Source organism: Andrena cerasifolii, chromosome 13 (assembly GCF_050908995.1).
Source record: "Andrena cerasifolii isolate SP2316 chromosome 13, iyAndCera1_principal, whole genome shotgun sequence".
Taxonomy (NCBI): Eukaryota; Metazoa; Arthropoda; class Insecta; order Hymenoptera; family Andrenidae; genus Andrena; species Andrena cerasifolii.
In genome coordinates, this window is record NC_135130.1 from 8,578,468 (window position 1) to 8,596,763 (window position 18,296).

General features: G+C 46.4%; 1 protein-coding gene across 1 annotated transcript in view; it reads right to left on the minus strand.

Annotated features, from left to right (window-relative positions):
• Positions 1-8,703, minus strand: part of Hgtx (HGTX homeodomain transcription factor) — a 33,615-nt gene extending 24,912 nt beyond the window's left edge. Inside the window, exon 1 of the mRNA XM_076825817.1 lies at positions 6,900-8,703. Within this exon, the coding sequence (XP_076681932.1) occupies positions 6,900-7,617 (718 nt within the window). The 5' untranslated portion in view covers positions 7,618-8,703. The remainder of the gene's footprint in view (positions 1-6,899) is intronic.
• Between the last annotated feature and the right edge of the window lie 9,593 nt (positions 8,704-18,296).

Consider the following 18,296-nt stretch of genomic DNA (forward strand, 5'->3'; position numbering starts at 1 on the left):
CGGATGTACCTGCGCTCCTTTGATGCGTAAGGGATGGTGCTGAAGGATTTAGTAGGGAGAGCCATCGATAACACCCTTCACAGTTCACGACACCTTTCACGAGATCCTGTATCGCCAACAGGCAAACCGCAACGCGACGCCTGTGGCCACGCAACCGTCCGAGCGTGGCTCAAGTTTCCGTGTACTCCCGCAAAAACTCCTCTAATCTATCCACGGAACCAGGTTTTGGGATCCTACTTTAGGGACCATTCTATCGCGCTAGGTATTAGAAGCTACCCCATTAATTCAACCATTACCACCCTTCTCTGCTTTCCCTTATTTCACTATAGATATACACCAGTGGAGGATAACAATATTTTTAATGGAAATTCAATGAAATTCATTAGGTGACTAGAGAAATTTACTTAAGGGAGAGGCCTACCTAGAACGGTCAAAACAACGTGCTTCATTGGAATTTTTTGTAGAAAAACCGATAAACTTTTATTATTAAACATCAGTCTATTGGAAAGAGTACATCTTGCGGATATTGCAGTATTTTTTTAGTAAAAAATATTGGAAGATTTGTGAGTTATAGGCGATGCTAGGTAGGTGTAAATTTGTAGGTAGGCCTCCCTCTTATTAAGGAATAAAATTCAGTTTTCTTTTCTTTTTGCAAAGCTCTTGAATTACTTCAGTCGTGGTTACTATAATTTCCTTTTCTGATATACACGTAGATTCCGGTAATTAAGATCAAGTGTAATAACAGCTGCACGCCGAACTTTCGCGCTTAATTACTCGTTACAGAATGTTATAATTTCATTTCGTACTGTGCGTAATAAACCCCGTCAATAATAATTATTCAAACCACTGAATGCTCCCTAGTAAAACCCAGGCACCCCCCACGGAAGATCGCCAATTAATCCCCGGCTACCTTTACAATCATCCAGTAGCAATCCGGCTACTTTTTACTAATTGCCAATTTCAACATCCGCCAGGTCTGCAAGCAAGGGTTTACATTCGGTTTATAAAATCCTCCAGGGCAACGACATCGTTGGCTGTCTTTTGTGCCGCGAGGAGGAGCGCGTCGGACCGCGTCCACCGCACAATAAAAGCGTTATTCCCGTTTTTAGGGCGGCCGGGCCAAGGGAGTGGGAACGGAAAGACGCGGCGATACGATCGTTACCCCTTTTGTCCGCGCTACCTTGGAATCAAATAAAATTTATTGGCTCGTAAACGAGTGAACCTGCATGCTCATCAACAAAAATATTCGCTGGCCGAGGATGCCGGGGTGTCGTAACCGGGAGTGATCGAATGGTCCTTGAACTTTAATTGAACCCCTTCTCGGAGAGGAGCCATTTACGATTCGCCCCATGTAGACATAAAAAAATCTGGCTTCCACGACGCTGACGATCGGGAAGAAATATTCTCCGGATGTGGAGACGTGGCGGGCATCAGTGGAGGTGAAACTTGGATACGTTCGAACCACTAAGGTGGTTCAAAGGGGTGTAAGATTGCGGGGTACCACTGAATCGCAGAGTTTGTAGACTTTGTAGTGCAGTGGTGGTGAGAAGAAAGTTTGAGAATGAAGAATCATATTTTTATAATATTTTGCCCGTATAAAAAATTTAATACTGCTCTAGGCACCCCAATTTTGGGGATATAAATTTCTAGATATAATTCTGCCCGATGGAAATGCCTGGTTTTTGTCGCCCCTTGCAGTTTAAACTTTCTGCCGATCAGTGCTGCTCAGCAGAACGAGGCATTTTAAATGGACCGTTGCTGTTTTTCGATTATATACCCGGGGTGTGAAAGTAAAGTGGTTGCAGGGGATTTTAGAGCACGGGTGGTGCGGAATTTAGCCGGAATTATTGAGCCGGGATCGACTTCTATAAAGGAGGATTGCAGGTTTTCGTATTCAGGGGCGAGAAGGGGATGAATTCACCACGAATTGTAGGATACAGCGACCGTGGTGGCCGAGAGGAGGCTGAATGAACAGAGGGATGCGTATCGAACCTGCGCGCTCCGTATTGCGCGACATGCATTGCTCGCCCATTTCCCTGCTCGGGGGCGGGATATGCATGTTTATACGGCGTGCATCGTGAAAAGCATACTCGGAGCAGCTTATATCGCGGCGGAGAGGAACGTTATTAGATTTGGGAGAATGTTTTTGCCCAGATAAGCGCGGCCGGGTGCTTTAGTAGCGCGAGGGGTGGCGGAGAACCCATTACCAATTGAGTGTAAAATTATTTACCACCGTTTATATGGGTGCTCCGGGGCGTAATTGTGATTTAGATAAGCGCGATTCAATTACTCCTTTAGTTCAGGAGTTTCATTTCGATTTACCGTTGACGGGGGACATTTTGGAATTTTGAAAAAGGGGTCGCTGGAGGTCCACCATTTTCTGAATATCAAAGCCATTCAATATGTATCTCTGTTGAAACCTCGCCCTCATCTTTTTCGAGCCTCAAAACCTCGAAACAGTATATCAGAATTCTCGAAATGGCACTTTGCAGAAGAATCCCAATTGGGGAGAGAGATCGTTCCTGAGGAATGTCTGTCTATTACTCACGCAACTAGTTCAGCATTAGCTAATAGTTCCATGAGTTTTCCATTGTACAGACTTGCATCGGTCTAGGGAATTAATAACAGTTCCCCGGGCTCGAGTATAGTGAAACTAGCTTAGGGACCTGAAGGATACTAATTCGGTATCGCTGTTCCTCCCATTTCTGAGGGGTACAGGTTTCAAATCACTGTTCCACCCACCTTCAACCAAAAAACAAGGAAATATTAAGCTCGCACAGTGCTTCGAGGAGCTAGAACCTCCCGGCACATCGGTCCGGCGGCGGACCGAGAATTTGCCCGAGCTCACACCAAAGACAGATGAAGAAGAATTTGTCTGGGACCCGAAATATCTCTTAAAAATTCGTCCGTCGAAGTTTACGCCACTCGCCACAGCGAAGCCAGCCAAACTGTGACCAGAATGGAGATTCTTCAGTAGGAGTGATTGGTATTCCGTGTAAGTTCGGATTTATTAAGGCAACTGAGAGTTTCTCCCTGTTCTAGGGAAACGAAAATGCACTGATTCCCAAAGACTGCTTCCTATATAGCACGTATGTACTCTGCGGATACTCCGCGAGCTTGGCCAGAATCTGAAGCACCCGATTTCGAGTCATTACGTGCACGTTTCTGGGCCAGACCTCCACCAGAGCACTTCATGAAGCTTCCTCAGGGTGCTCTTTACTTCGGAATCGCCGTTAATATAGCCACTTTTCAGTCTCGCAATTAGAAAAGTTATTCAGGGGAGTCTTCTTTCTCGATCCCTACTGTATACAGTAGGTACTGGAAATATTTATTGCATATTTATATGTACGTCTCTTATTATTAGTAACTAGGAGAATATTATTGCAAAGGTCATGTTGCTATAAAAATGTTCTGTGCCGCGTAAATTCGAGTGACGCAATTAAATATTATATTTTCAGTAAATTTTGCTAGGACGTTCTTTGTTACTGCTATAAATTCCTCCTGAAAGTGCCGTTCGAAAAATCAAGATCCCGAAGTGCCATCCCATTTTTCGAGCGTTCTGGGAAATAATATACAGAACTCGGGTAGCAGAGTGGTGCGAGCGCGCACAGTAGGCGCTATAAGATTGTTTTCCTTGCAATAAAGGAAGAAATCTTCGGCGTGGCACCCGTAAAAGCTACCGAGAGGGGTCCCGAAAGAATCTCCCGCGATTTATAACCGGCTGCTGTGCTGCTTTTGTCCGTGGCGGACGTTCAAATATCTTCGAGGATCGTTCCCATAATTCGCGATAATGGCCCCGGCTATAGTTTAAAGAGGGCGCTCCTCGCCGGAAGATTCTTTAAGATCCTCCATTCCCACCCCACGGTTAAACCCGATGTCGAAGATTTCATTCCCCCCCGACTGTAACTTCTGAGCGACTTCTTTTCTCAAACTACCCCCGCCGCGCACTAATTCAATTTTCCAAATTACCAAACGAACACCTGGACTTCGTGAATCAGAAAATTCACCGTGGTTGATCGTTCCTTATCGCTGATTTAATTTATAAAGACTCCGGGGTTCTTAAATCGGTTGGAAATCGTTGAGAGGATTTTGAGTAGTCCGGTGCTTGGCGGAACGGTCCCCAAGGATGCGAATGGTGTCCGACGGCCGCAGCGCCGTGATTCGCCGCGCGGATAAATAATGAGAATTTGGTAAAAGTTTCTAATAAATAACTAAGCAGATGCGGTGATTCGAGGGCCCTTAGAGCCTGACCTTCGCCACATCGTTCTCAGACTAATTCATGAACTCGTGAACCCCGGTCACGTGCCTCCCTCGTCCATAAAATGTATTTAGCGTTTCTGTGCCGCGCACTCGATGGCCCGTGCTCTTAAATTTATAATCCTCCGTATGTCCCGTAATATCATTAATAACAGGCGTAGAATGAACCCTTCGGTGTCGGCGGACACCCTCTGGCACTCGCGCTCGCAAAATGGCGAGGCCTCTGACAATGACACGAACGCTGACTATTATTATATTATTATATAGAAAGGAAACTTGCCACTGTGTATAGTAATCGTATTATTCGCGCTGGTACTACAGTGGTGGTGAATTTTATGTTTAAACTGTGAAGGGTGGGAAAAGTAAAACTGTTTCGTGGGACAGAATTATACTTCAGGATTTATCTCCCATAAATTGGAAATCTGAGGCACTTGAAACCTAATCATTATTTGACTACGCAGACCTGTGGAAATATGAATATCAAATTTTTTTTAACCCCACTCTAGGCACTAATAATATACAAAATACTGGTAAATATTAATCTCTAATAATTATTACCACCGGGTTATTATAGCCACCCTTAATTTGTGCGATACAAATCTTAAGATATAATTCCTTCTGATGGAAGTATCTTATTTTCATCGCAGTTTAATTTTTTTCTTCGCCACTACTGTAGCTTCGTGTTAAAGTTGAAAGTAAAATGGATCAATTTCACTCATATCCCCGCCATTTTGCTTTCTTAACAGCGCTGGGGATGATTCCTGTTTTTTTTTATGGCAGAGGATCCAACGTTCCGTCCTACGACGTTCGGTTTGCAACGCGATCTTTAGTATTGGCAGATGGGGCAGGATGAGGGATGGAGGGGGATGTTCGATCCTATGCAAAGTTGGCGGTGCCTTTACATGGATCAGGACCCCCAGCAGCAAGTCGGCCACCGTCGTCAGGTGGTTAACCCGAAATACGCTAACTTCGGTAGCACGCGAGTCTAAGCGCTTATCTAATTCGGTTAGGCCAGTTTGCACGATCGATCTCCAGTTCGATTCAGAATCCTTGAGGGATGGGTAGTATTTAAGTCCTGCTGGCGACTTTATTCCGATTTCTGGATGGGAATACTGAATGCTACAGATTGTTGGAGAAGTCTCATTTGATTTCTGGGTTTGGGGTAGATTATTTCGCGAAGCTGGATGCACGAAACTTTGATTGGTGTCTTTTCTGGATCTTGAGAAAAAATCTTGAAGAGTATTAACCCTTAACTGGTATACTGTTATTGGCAAACGTGACTGGTATACTGGGGTCGTGGCAGACCCCAAATAAAAAGAGACACAGAAATTTGTAAAGTCGACACTAGATCAACCTCTATATTTTGTTCTTAGATAATGTATAAAATAATAGAGACGTAGAAAGGTAAAGAATTATTATAAAATCAATTTGAAATTCGGTTGTCTAAGTTTGTAAGCTTTGCGTGCTTGGGGTCATGAGCGACCCCAGGATACCAGTTAAGGGTTAAAGCAGAATATTTGGAGGATGATTAGAAGATTTGTGATAAAATTGAGGTATTCTCAGTCGCGGATCCTACTATTTTCGAAGTCGCAATGTTTTTTGCTTTGGGAGTGTAAAATGATAGCAAGTCACGATTATTCAAGATGTGAAGGAATAAACTAATGTAATATATTATAGTGGAGGTACTAGATACCCTAGTGAAGGATAGGAGAATTTTATCGATGGATTAGGTACTGTTTGAATTATTTTGAAGAGTGTATAGATTGAAAGACCTTCTGAATGTCTGAATATAATATATGATAATTTGTGATCCCACGTTTCTGTCTCATAATTATGCCATTCGAGCAACGTTTACTTCAGCTTATGATAATTTCCTGTCCAAGCTTTTAATGTTCTCTAGATTGAAGAAACGATAGGACCCAATTATAGACACCTCTGACAAGCACTCGGTAAGTAGACCAATTCCTAGACACTTCAATACAGTTAAGCGAAAGGAGTACATACAGTGAGCTCATCAGAGCAATAGAAAGTGAAAATAGTGGTGCACTTAAACCCTTTTTTTTTGAGAACCAAAGCAAATTCACTTAGAGCACCTCGAGAATCTCACTCTGCACACCTCTCGGGTGACTCTGAAGCATTCTAAGTGGAAGGAACAGGGGAAGACAGTAGCTCACTTGTATCAAGAATTAAGCTCACACAAGTGTTACATATTTTTCAGATCCTAAGACAGAAATGTGGATAAAAGGAAGCGTGTACCTATGACTAACTGTATCTCGTGCTCCAAGCATCCCTTCACACCCTACCCACCTGCAACCTAAAGTACAGTGGCGGTCAGAAGAAAGTGTGAAGCTCACATCTTCGCATATCTGCCTATCTAACTTAATACTAGACTTAGTAGGAATTACTGGCCCAGTTCTCGTTCCATCTTACTTTTATTCCACTCACAGTTGTAAGTTTCCCTTGACCACTACCTAGGAGTATTCTACATACTCCTCAACCCCCAAGACAGAAACCTAGATAAACGAAAGCTACCAAACATTTGTATCCTGTGCCCCAAGGAACTCTTCCCCAGTTCCGTCCACCCAAGACACCCGATCCCATTCACTCGACATCCCTGAAGAATCCAAAGGAAGCATACGAACCGGAGGACGCGGTGAATCCCGCGTGCATCGCGTATCGAGGGGTCGTCATGTGCTGAGGATGCGGCGTCGGCTGTAGCGCGGCGTGGGTCGCGGAGACCGGCGCCTGAGGGTGTGTGGCCGCTGGCCGCGACAGTATAGAGTCGATCCCATGCGGATTGCTACCGACGGAAGTGATGGACGTGGCCGGACTGTGCTTTCCGCTACCAGTCGGCGAGGACTGCCCCTGCGTTATGGTGGAAAGTGGTACGCTGATCCTGGGTAGCTGTATACCCGCCTGCTGTTGCTGCTGGTGGTGCTGTTGCTGGTGTTGCTGCTGCTGCTGGTGCTGCTGGTGCTGCTGATGATGGCTTCTCTCCGCCATGGAATGCAGAGCGGCCAGAGGCTGGCTGGCCAGCATGCTGCCGCCAGCCGCGCTCAGGTTCAGGAACTGGAGAACGTGGGGGGCTGCGTGGAAGTCGTGGATCCAGGGCGGCCGTGGCGGTGGCGAGTGACTGGTTGCCGGTGGCGGGGAGCAGGAGCCCAACGAGGAACCCGCCGACGAGCTCCTGTCGCCCTCCAGGTGGCTGTTCCTCCTGTGAGCATCGCTCAGCGACGACATGTTCTCGCCTGCCTGCGCGCCGGCCTCGGGACTGGACCTCGACTGCGAGTCCGAGCAGGGCTCACCTGTGTCGTTGCAGGTCTTGCTGTTGTTGTTATTGTTGGTCAGAGAACACACCATCTCGCACCACGCATAGTTCGGCAATGAATGGAAAATCTTGCCGGTGGTCCTCTCGCCTGGTGAACTGGACGCTCTCCCCCAGGCTACTCACGGCCACAGGCAATCTCCAATTAGGTACCTATCCCTCAACACCCTCTAGGTATCCCAGTCACTTGGTCACTGATACACACGAGACATCCTCACTGGTCAACGCAAAATAACGTCACTGCTAACCCCGCGCGGCTCACTATCCTCTCGATCCATCCCGACTATCCCCTGATCTCTTCCAAAGGAGACCGAACGTGCTCCGCGTACAGCCTTGCACACCGAACCGTGCCGCCTGCGACTCCGTTGTTCGATATCCAGCGAACTCCGGGCACCGCGAGGTAACCGAGGGGGCCAGGAAGAGGACGGCGGTGTCCAGGGGATCGGAGATCGATGAGGAACCGCGATCGTCCACTGATTTAAAGGGGGGCTATCGGAGCTAGCTCCGCTCGGCAAGTGGTGTGCGACTGGGGTGCATCGGGGAGCAGCGATTCTGCCCGCTGGTCTGGCGACTCGCTCCCGGCATGGTGGTACGCGGCGATCTAGACGAGGAGGGCAGTCACGGGATAGGTCCGCCGCGGTGGGTTGCCTGCCGTAGGCGCGCGCCGATTGGCGCGGAGACGTTGGGTCGGTAGAACCCCTGAGGGCGGTTCTGCTGCCGGATTGGCCCGGGTGTGCGGCGGGTCTGGAAGAAGAGGTGTTTCGGGCGGGGCCTCTCAATCTCGCGTTAGCTTCTTGTTAAGCGTCTTTCATTGTGTGTTTAAATTCGTAATTTATGATCCCGACTGAATAAAACAAGAACTCGCCGGTTCGCTTACTGGCTGGCTGGTTGGCTGGCTAGCTGGCTGGCCTGAGCTGTTTGGCTGACTGGCTCCGCTAGTTTGCTCGACAACTGGGCACCTCTGTATGACTATGGTGACACTACCGCCTCGATAACTTCCTTGCCTCCTTGCTTCGTTCCGCTCCCCTCTGCCACCATGTCCGTTCCCTTTCAACCCGCGCCGACCACCCCCAGCGTCCTTCCTCCACTCTTCGCCGTCTCTTCGCGCACCCCCGTCGCCGTCGTCCAGGCTGGCTTCCCAGCCAGTCAAGTACGCGTAGACCCAGCAAATCGAGTTATTTGCTTCCGATGGTCCATTTGGCTTGTTCCACCGCGTCCTCCGCGTATGGCGATGCACGTGTCAACCGACGAATTCGGCTGCACAGGCCCGGCAGAGCCATCGCCTCAGGCATGAAGCACAGTGGAGAAATTTCGCGATTTTATGACCAAAACCACAAAAATAAATTTTTGATTTAGACAAAATAAATGCAAATGTCAATTGAAGAACTAATATGAGTATCAAATGCCACCAATTTTACTGTTAAATGTTTTAATACTAAACTCGTTTAGTCTCGCAAATGTTTATGCTCATGTGAGGTTACACCGATCGCAAAAGAATTAATCCAGATTTTCAAGTTGCTTCAAACACTTATATTGTGTTATCCAAAGATCTGAAAATAATTTCAAGGCATGGATTCAAGTCCTGGTGGTCCGTCAAAATAATTGTGTTTCGGTTTTTAATACGCAATTTATACAATTTTTAAAGCAGTGTCTTAGAAATAACCTTTTCATATAAGAATCAATTTTCAATACATAAAATAGTTATCAATCCCATAATATCCTGCAATGATTTTCATTCCTATTTTACGTTGGACTATATATTAGAACGTAAAAGTGCCGAATTTTATATATTAAAAATAAGTTTGCAGGTTTTGACCACGAAACTGGATATAGCTCTTCAATTGACAATTGCATTAAATTCGTAAAATTCCAAAATTTCATTTCTGTAGTTTTGGCCATAAAATCGCAAAATTTCCCCACCGTGTGACGTAACTAATGTCGAGGATGAACTTACCTCCCTCCCTCCCGCGCTGCAGGCACGGAGGGGGGTGGGTTAGGTCTGGCTGGCGTTCGACCAATCTAATGATCCTTTCGCTCCTTTCGAACGGGATGAATAATTTATGCCACTCTTCGACGGCCATTCTCTCGGTTCGCCTCTTCCTTCCGTCGACTTCGCTCGTCGGACGTATGCCAGCCGATGGGAGTGATATCGAATCGATATCGCCTCCCTGTAACTTTGTACAAATTCACAGCGGCTTGCTGCCTCTGCGCAGCTAGTGGTCTAAATCAATTAGCGGGCAGACGCGGCGGAGATACAGGGGCCGCGCTACTTACACCGCTGGTCAGGAGCAACTTTGGAACTCGTATTTTTCGATGCTCGCGTAATTTAACGGGGACTGGGCTCTCGGTGCTGAGCTAGTATCCCGGGCAGCCCCCAATCCAACGGCTATGAATTTTGAGACAAAATACTTTTTAGTGGAACTATCTTTTTTTGCAAGAGAAACTGTATAAAGTGTTGGGTCCATTTTGACCCATACCCAATACAATTCTCTTTCCAGAATCTTCAGGGTAATATTATATAGTAAATTTTTAACTTTTTAGGGCTTGGAATACTCGCTTACTTTACTTTCCACGAATATAACCCAAATCCTTTCCCATCCGCCCCTCAGTTGGAACGCTTACACGCCTGTTCTTCCCTGATTTAAAACGGGGAATTTCACTCCCTGCGAGGAGGTTAAACGTCCGCGGGGGGGGGGGGGGGGAAGGAGGATCACAGGATGTTTTCCGCGATGCAGTTTATTCGGGGGAGCAACGATGCTTTCCAGGCGAGTGGAATCTTAACGATTCAACGGCGAACGTCTCGATGCTCCGAGACGGTTTATCGCCGCTGGGGGGGACGGCACGGTCTACTCTAGCTGTTTTGTAAGTTTAATTAACTCGGGCCCCGTGATTTCATTCCGTTTCTTTCCTCGTAGCGCCACATTAAATCAACTTATCCCGTTCCTCGCTCCCGACGAGGCTTGAATTATTATGGAATTCCCGCGAACTCGATATTCCATTCAAAGTAGCCGGAGGATCGATTCCCTGAACGTTTCTGGAAAATGATGCGGCTACAACGTTCTTCTCCCAATTATCGATCTCTCAACGTCGTCCAACTTGGGGGATGAAATTTACTATTTACTTTGAAGGGGTACAGGACTATTGGACACGTAAAATCGATGGTTTCTTTTGCGTCGGATTGCTTAGGTGCCAAGTAGTAATCATTATACCCGTACTTTTCACAGTTTATTGTGGACGCGTTTCCGAGTAATTTCCAAAAAAAAAAATTGTCTGTAGTAGGAGGTGATTCAATCATCTGAAAGTAAAATGCGTTGGGGTGAGTAATTTCTACACCGAAATCTACAGCATGGAACTTCACTGGCGAAATTAAATAAAAATTCTGAAAGTTACACACGAATCAATTCTTTCCCCACATTTTTACAGAAAAAAATCGTCTTTAATCGTTTATAAAAACTTTTACAAACATCCAATGTTGATGCGGAAATTCCATGCAACGGGGGAAGAAACTTTACATTTCCAGTTAAAATTTCAAGTGAAAATATTCATTCGTTCAAGAGTTATGATTTACACGGTGTTTAAAAATGTAGTTTCGAGATAAACAGCTTCAAAGTTAAGTCTCCTAATTTCTGTGATTGTTCGAATTTCCTAATGAAACTTTGTTGTAAATGTTCACAAAGGATGCCACTTTCAGAATTAATAGTAATAAAAAAATCGATTTTTCGAGATTTGAATAGTCCTGTACCCCCTCAACCCTCGCCTAAAACACAAAAATATTATTTTTTAACAAATATAAAAATCAGAAATCATAAATAGAGTGAATAACCATGGGTAAAGATCGACCCAGCTTCCGGTATTAAATTCGTCTTTATATAAAGCGATGTTCATTTCCCCGGCAAGCACTCGGGCTAATATAGAAATAAATCCTGTCCTCGTTCACGGTTAAAAGGACACCGCTGAAACGTTTCGAGGGCCATTGAAGCCCACATGAAAAATTAGACCTAACAGGGGGGAGCGGTGCCAGATGCGTCCAACCTCCCGACAACAACAGCAACAACAACCAAGGGGGAGGGTCCACGGGGCTTCTCGTCTGGACTCGAGGAATTGATATTCGACTCGCGATTACGCGTCTCGTGATCACCTCGTAGGCATTCGAAACCCCGGCCTCCTCTTCTCAATCTCGCGCCACACCCCCGCAACTCACGGACAAATATTTCGGAAAAGGGATCGCCGGCAGGGGACGGCGATACATATGTATGCCGAAAGTGTACGGTTATATACAGAGGGACATCCTTTCGCGAATCATGGGACACTAAACTTTCCCTATCGATCCTCCTCAAACTACCATTCCCGCTGATATTTATCGCCGGCCGTTCCTGCCGCTCGAAACACGAAGCGTCGGGGGGGAAAAAAACGTGGAATCTTCGTTCGTTGAAAATTCCCCTTTAGCTTCCTTTAAACTCTCCCGATCCCGCGTCAGCGAAAAAAAACGCGAGTGGTAGTGACGCGTCCTTCGCGCAAACTTAATTTTGATTTATCCTCGCAATGGCGAGGAATCTCTGCGGAGCGGGAGGGGGTAGAAAAGTTAATTAATCCAAGTCGTCGCGGAATCCGTTGGACCCTGAATCACGCTTTCATATTCCCCCTTTTTTTTTCAGACGGTCGATAGAGGCACATCGATATAATGATGGAGACGATGATACGCTGATAAAAGCTCGGCTCAGCGTTTTATGAAAACGCGGCATATGGCCGGGTTTTACGGCGTCCAATTACGGAAAATAATCTGTCGATCCTCTCTGTTCAAATAAAACCACTTCTGTTTCACGGCTGATGCGGGGCTTATTATTTTCGGCAGGTGGGAAAAAATTGGATACACTCATTCCCTACTGACACACTTTGAGAACCACTGTCCTGAACTTTGTCGCTCGTGAGCCAAAATAAAGTTTAAATTGCACAATTAACTTGAGCTGAAACAGAATTCCATTAATACGTTTCGCATTCACGCGAGGTTTCGTTAAAGTCAGAATTTTGAGGTTATGTATGTTCCTTTGCGATCCATTCATTGGCAAAAATCGTCCGCATGAGAACTACGGCTCGAACTGAGTCAACGAATTTCCCAATTTCCCTCAAAGGCCTCTTTCCACGTACTTCACATTCGCCAGAAGAAGACTCAACGCTTCCTGACTACGGACCTCGTCCCCACTTTGAGTTATCGTGAGCCTTCAATCGTCAGCGATTAAATTGCGCCGCTAACGAGGCCGTCCCCTGCAAATGACCGCTAATTGGGATTTGTTAACCGTTTCAATCCGAAGATACCCGGCCCCCGCCGGACACTCGATTAATCGACGCGCTGTTTAATCGCCGAATTCGGGAGCTTTATTGCCGTTTGATCACGGGGCAATGGAGCTGAGAAGGTCGTCCGACGACGGATAAATTCGCGCGATTTTAGTGGACGATCCAGGAACTCCCGTGGGTAATAACTTCACTCTAAACAGGAAGCGAAGCTGCTCGGACATACCGGCCTGTTGGCAAGGGACGAAGGAGCGGAAGGGGACAGAGAGGAACCTGCGTCGTAATGACTTTCCATAGAAAGGAGATAAAACCGAACGATGGGGGGGGGGGGTCTAGTTTCTTAACGACAAATTTATGTTCTACGTTTGCCGCCTCGTCTGCAGATTATGCCCCCTGGTGGCGCTGGGACGCCATTTTTCTCCAATTACAAGATACAAATGGACGCTACGGCGCGTTTGCAACGATGCAAATGGCTCTTTGATCGCGACTCATGCTCGGAATGAACTGTTAAAGGACGGAGATCCTTTGTTTGCCTTTAAAAATTAGGAGGTCCCTTCGAGAACAGTTAACGATGGAAATTTAAAATAGCTGAGCTAGAAATTGATTAACCCTAGTTAATAGTCTTTTATCAGTATTACCCATGCCCGGATGCAAACCTATTTCAAAAGCTTATCCATCGGTATGTCCAGGCATCTACGAACGAAACTGTATCCAACTAAATGTGTTTAATAAAAAAAAATGGGGCGAGCAGAAATTCACATCCCAGAGTCTTCGTTTAAGGCTCTGAAAAGAAGGCCCCTGGAAGTGTGCCCCCTTAAGAATCATTCCATCACCTGAGCCCGATTCCCAAGAGTCCGAAGCGTGGTTTCCCTAATTCCTCGTTTCGTTTCGTTTCACGGCACATAAACCGATAATTGAGCGAACCTCTGGGCGGAGAGGGGGGGCACAGCAGCAATGGGGTGATAAATGCTGGCTAATTTCACGCGTCATCGGCTTTTATTAACGAGAGTACGGTGTCACGAGCGACGGGAAAAAGGCGAGCGGAAGAATCGTGGCCGTTTAGTGAAGAAGTCATTCCACGCGGGACACCCCCTAGGCGGCTGCGCATTGTCCGCTCGAATCATTACACGCCGATGATTGCATTATATTAGCCATGCAGCCGATCCTGCACCCTGTAATCCCTGTCATCCATAGCAGATGATGGAACAACCATAGTTGGCCACTTTCTGCCCTGACCCCCCCCCCCCCCCGCCCTTCCTCCGTCGGTCGATTTTGCTTTTGACGTTGCGTGACGATCTGGGGGTGATCGTATGAAAATACTTTGCGCATTTAAATCGTATAATTGCGCCCGTTTATATCGTCCGGCAAGAGGGGAGAGAGATGGGAACCGGTGATTCGTATTTATGGCCGGTTTCGCTGATTGCAAAGGGTTTCCATTAGAGAAGGCAGGCTACTAGGGAGATTGAAATAGAAGAATTGAGACGTTCCAGCGCTCACAGAAGCGGGTTTAATGGGAACGTTCCGCAGGAGGCAATGATGTAGAATGGAATGAACGACTATGGAGCTGGGACGGTATTAATGAAAGTCGATGAGGAGGATCGGAGAGTCTGTATTCCACTTGAAGATCATCTGCATCGGAATTGCGAACCATTACCCTGGATTTCTGTTAATAATAATCAAACACAATTCCATAGTTCTCGTTTTCGTGGAAATCAATCTCGAGGAACCCTACAGTGCTTTTGAGATGCAACCCACGGACAGCGTCTCCCCATTCCTTTCTTTCCAGCTATTTAACACATTCCTTCGCGAAGAATCACCTCTTTTTCGATTTCACCGGTAATCACGAGCCATTCTGCCTGAGTCCACCAGAGTCTATAACCTCGAAACTGTCACTTGCTCCCGATCGTCGCCTAACCAAAGCCGATAGATCCTAGCAGCGCTCGTACACGCTCGAAAAGTGAGCACCGTAAAAACCAGTGCTGGGCCCATTCACGGCGCTATTCAGCACCAAAAGCATTCACAATGGTGTCCAGCGCACTGAAATCATCGATGCATTGCTATCTTACATTTTTTTTCCATGTTTGCTATTGCAGACTGTTAAAAATGTATTTTCTTCAAAGGAAACAAGTATAATTAAACACTATCAATAATGCTGAGTCAAGTATTGCACTCAATTGAAGCACAAAAGTAGCTCAAATTTGTAGGAGTATTATAATAGGATATAATAATTGATTATGCATACATTTGGCAATATCAATTTTTCGAAACCTAAATAGATTTTAAACTAATATTTATCTAATAAGTAGATAAAATTAAAATATCTATGTTATTAAACCTTATCACTCAAATTAAATATCAAATATCTATATTACTAAAATAGTAACTTTTCATGATTAATAAAGATTAATAAATATACTTAGATGCATCACGGAATACTGGGTATTCAAGAAAGTGTGTGTGTGTGCATATGCGTATATGGATAGACCTCAAATTATTATACATTAAGAGTTTAAATAAAATGATATGAATATAGGTTAGATTTACATTCGAAATTCACATTTGTTAAAAGCATATTCGGAACTGTTTTTTAGCCAAATTATAATGTGGCTTATTCTTAGCTTATTAATTGAACAACCATTAATAAGCCAACCTGATAGATCCATTAATTTTCATACACGAACTCAACGGTGCAGACCTTGTTCCGTGTACCATGCGCGCATCGAAAACGACGAATGGCGAACATGGAAGACAAAGATGTAAGATAGCAATGCATCGATGATTTCAGTGCGCGTTCATCAAGAACACCGTTGTGAACGGTGCTCAGCACCGATATTTTCGGTGCTCAGCATCGATATTTTCGGTGCTGGACACCATTGTGAATGCTTTTGGTGCTGAACAGTGCCGTGAATGGGCCCAGCACCGGTTTTTACGTCGCGGACGGTGCTGGCATCGTCATCGACGGTGCTCACTTTTCGAGCACCGTTCCCAACGGTGCAGACATCTTTCCGTGATACTCGCAACGCTGTCCTCTTTAAAGACCAGCCTCGACCAGTGGCCATTAAAAACCGATCATCATCGCGTCTAGTAGCCCCGATCCCGAGAGAGACGATCTCCCATTGAGGACGCGGCTTAAGCTCGCCGAGCAACGACATCTTCCAACGGCCGTCGAAAGAACCGTCCGGCCGCTGACAAAGCCGACCGTCCCGGCGTGCAGCGTCCCACAGAATGCTATCTCCAAAACGAGAAACAAAATTCTATCCCCGATATAATAGCCTAATTACAATTACGGGGCCTGGGGTGGGTGGCGGGCGAAAGTGTTGGGCTACCTGCTATTCTGTGACTCGAGCGATTAGAGGCTAAGCCGGAAATAGAGAGGGAGAGGAGGGCAGGACTGAATGGATGATTGATAATGGGGGGGCCTCAGAGACGAAAAGCGGCCGGCCAAGGCCCGGGCGACGTTTCACGATCCTTGCGGAGTCGAGAGTGGGCTCCCGAGTTCGATGCTCGGCCCGCGTTCCTGGCGTTCCACCGTTCCGGGAAATCGTGGAACGTGACGGGGCCTGTGAAACGATTTCATTGACCAAATTTAACGCTAATACTGTCCAAATACGACAGCCGGCCATTGTTGGGGCCCCGGGCGGAGGGGCCCCGGTAGTCGCAGCTGCCTCGACGCTGTGCAGCGCGGGCAAACAGGCTTAAGGCGCTGGCCCTTTCTCCGTCTATCAGTCATTCGTCGGCGCAGGGGAACACGTTCGGAACATTATGTCGGCCCATTCACACGGGGACCAGAGATCCGTCCTCTGACGTTCGACCAGCTCTCGAGCACCTCCTTTCTCCGCGTTTGCATGCGCCCGTCGTTTGTCACCTGAGATTCCCCACCGGCGATTATCGCGAGTCAAACGATTGGGTGGTGGCTCGTCGTTTGTCAGGGATTCTACTACATGTGGGTGAAATTTGGGGAACTCTTCTTCGACTGTTTCTTGGTGAAAGAGGAACTCTCCTTCGACTGTTTCTTCGTGAAATTTGGGGAGTTCTCTTTAATTTGAGACATTCTTGCTACGAGGATGACACTCGTGACATCGTAATAGAGGGATATTGCTCATTAGGGTCAGTCTTGGAAGCTGTGGACGGTTGTTTGGAAGATGTGGAAGGATAGAGGATGTTTCATTGTTCCCTCTTTCGTGTGGGTGACGACGTCAATGGCATTGTCGAAGAATGACTACCGCTGAGGCATTTCTGAGGGCTGTGGCCAAGTAATGCAGAGAAGTTCCCCAAGATAATGGCAAGGTGGACGTTTTTTATGATACACTCACTGTTAGCAATTGGGGTCGAGGATGCTTCTTGATGAACCCCGAGTGGATTGCTTCGCGAGGCTCCAATGGCCCTCGCGATGGTCACATATTCTGCTCCTTAGCCAGGAATGGTGAATTCACACTCGATAGTGAGATACCTCCTCTCCTGTAATTCTAAAATGTGTTATCGGGGGACTGACTGACTGGGATCTCTCCTTTCCTCTGTCCTCCTGCAATTCAACGGTAAATCACGTATTCGGGAGCCACCCTCGCGACGCCCACAGACCGAAAGATTCCAATTGTCCGGGAAATCACGTGCGCAACCCTCTTTATCCCCGTGTTACTACACACCCTTATTTGCATATTTCAGTCCGGGACTATCGCGAAATACACAGTATTTCGCTCTCGATCTCGTTTATTTTTACGTCTACATCAGGGGGTGGGGGAGCATACATTCCCCGTTATTTTCTCTTACTTAACGTTGCGAGCCACCGTTTCGGTCTCTCCACTCTCGCAAATACACATCCACCCTTCTTTCCCAAGTTTTAAACAATAACTCTGCTCGGAAAACTAAGAAAAAGGGAATGCTAAGCATAGATCATCCTAAAATATGACGAATCAAAAACGGACGTCCGCCATTTTGATGCTCCTCTACGTAATCGTTCCACCATTTTGACGTTCTTCGTATAAATTAAATAACGGACGTCCACTGCAAAATACTAAATTCTTCGATAAATAATTTCTAAATCAAGCGTACATCCTCGTTTCTTATCACCGTCAGAGTTATAGCTAAGCATTCGACATTGCGTCAGAGAAAAAAGGCAATAACAAATTTTTTTATCACCTTAAAATATGTGTAAATTTATACCAAAAAGACTTTTCACCCCATGTGTTACAGTTTTCTCTAAGATAAATTCTAAATTCCACGAGAACGTACCCTCAAGGTTTCGAAGTTTCAAGATCACTCGAGGGGATGAAACAACCCTTTCGGAAGCCCTCGGCTCGCTAGAACCGCGAATCCAGATTCTCCCAGCCCCGGCAACAAAATCCCAACCGAAGCGGACTTTATCACGAGCGAAGCGCGCCACTTTCCTGTCGCGACATTACTACGTGCAAATCCCCCGGCTCGGAGC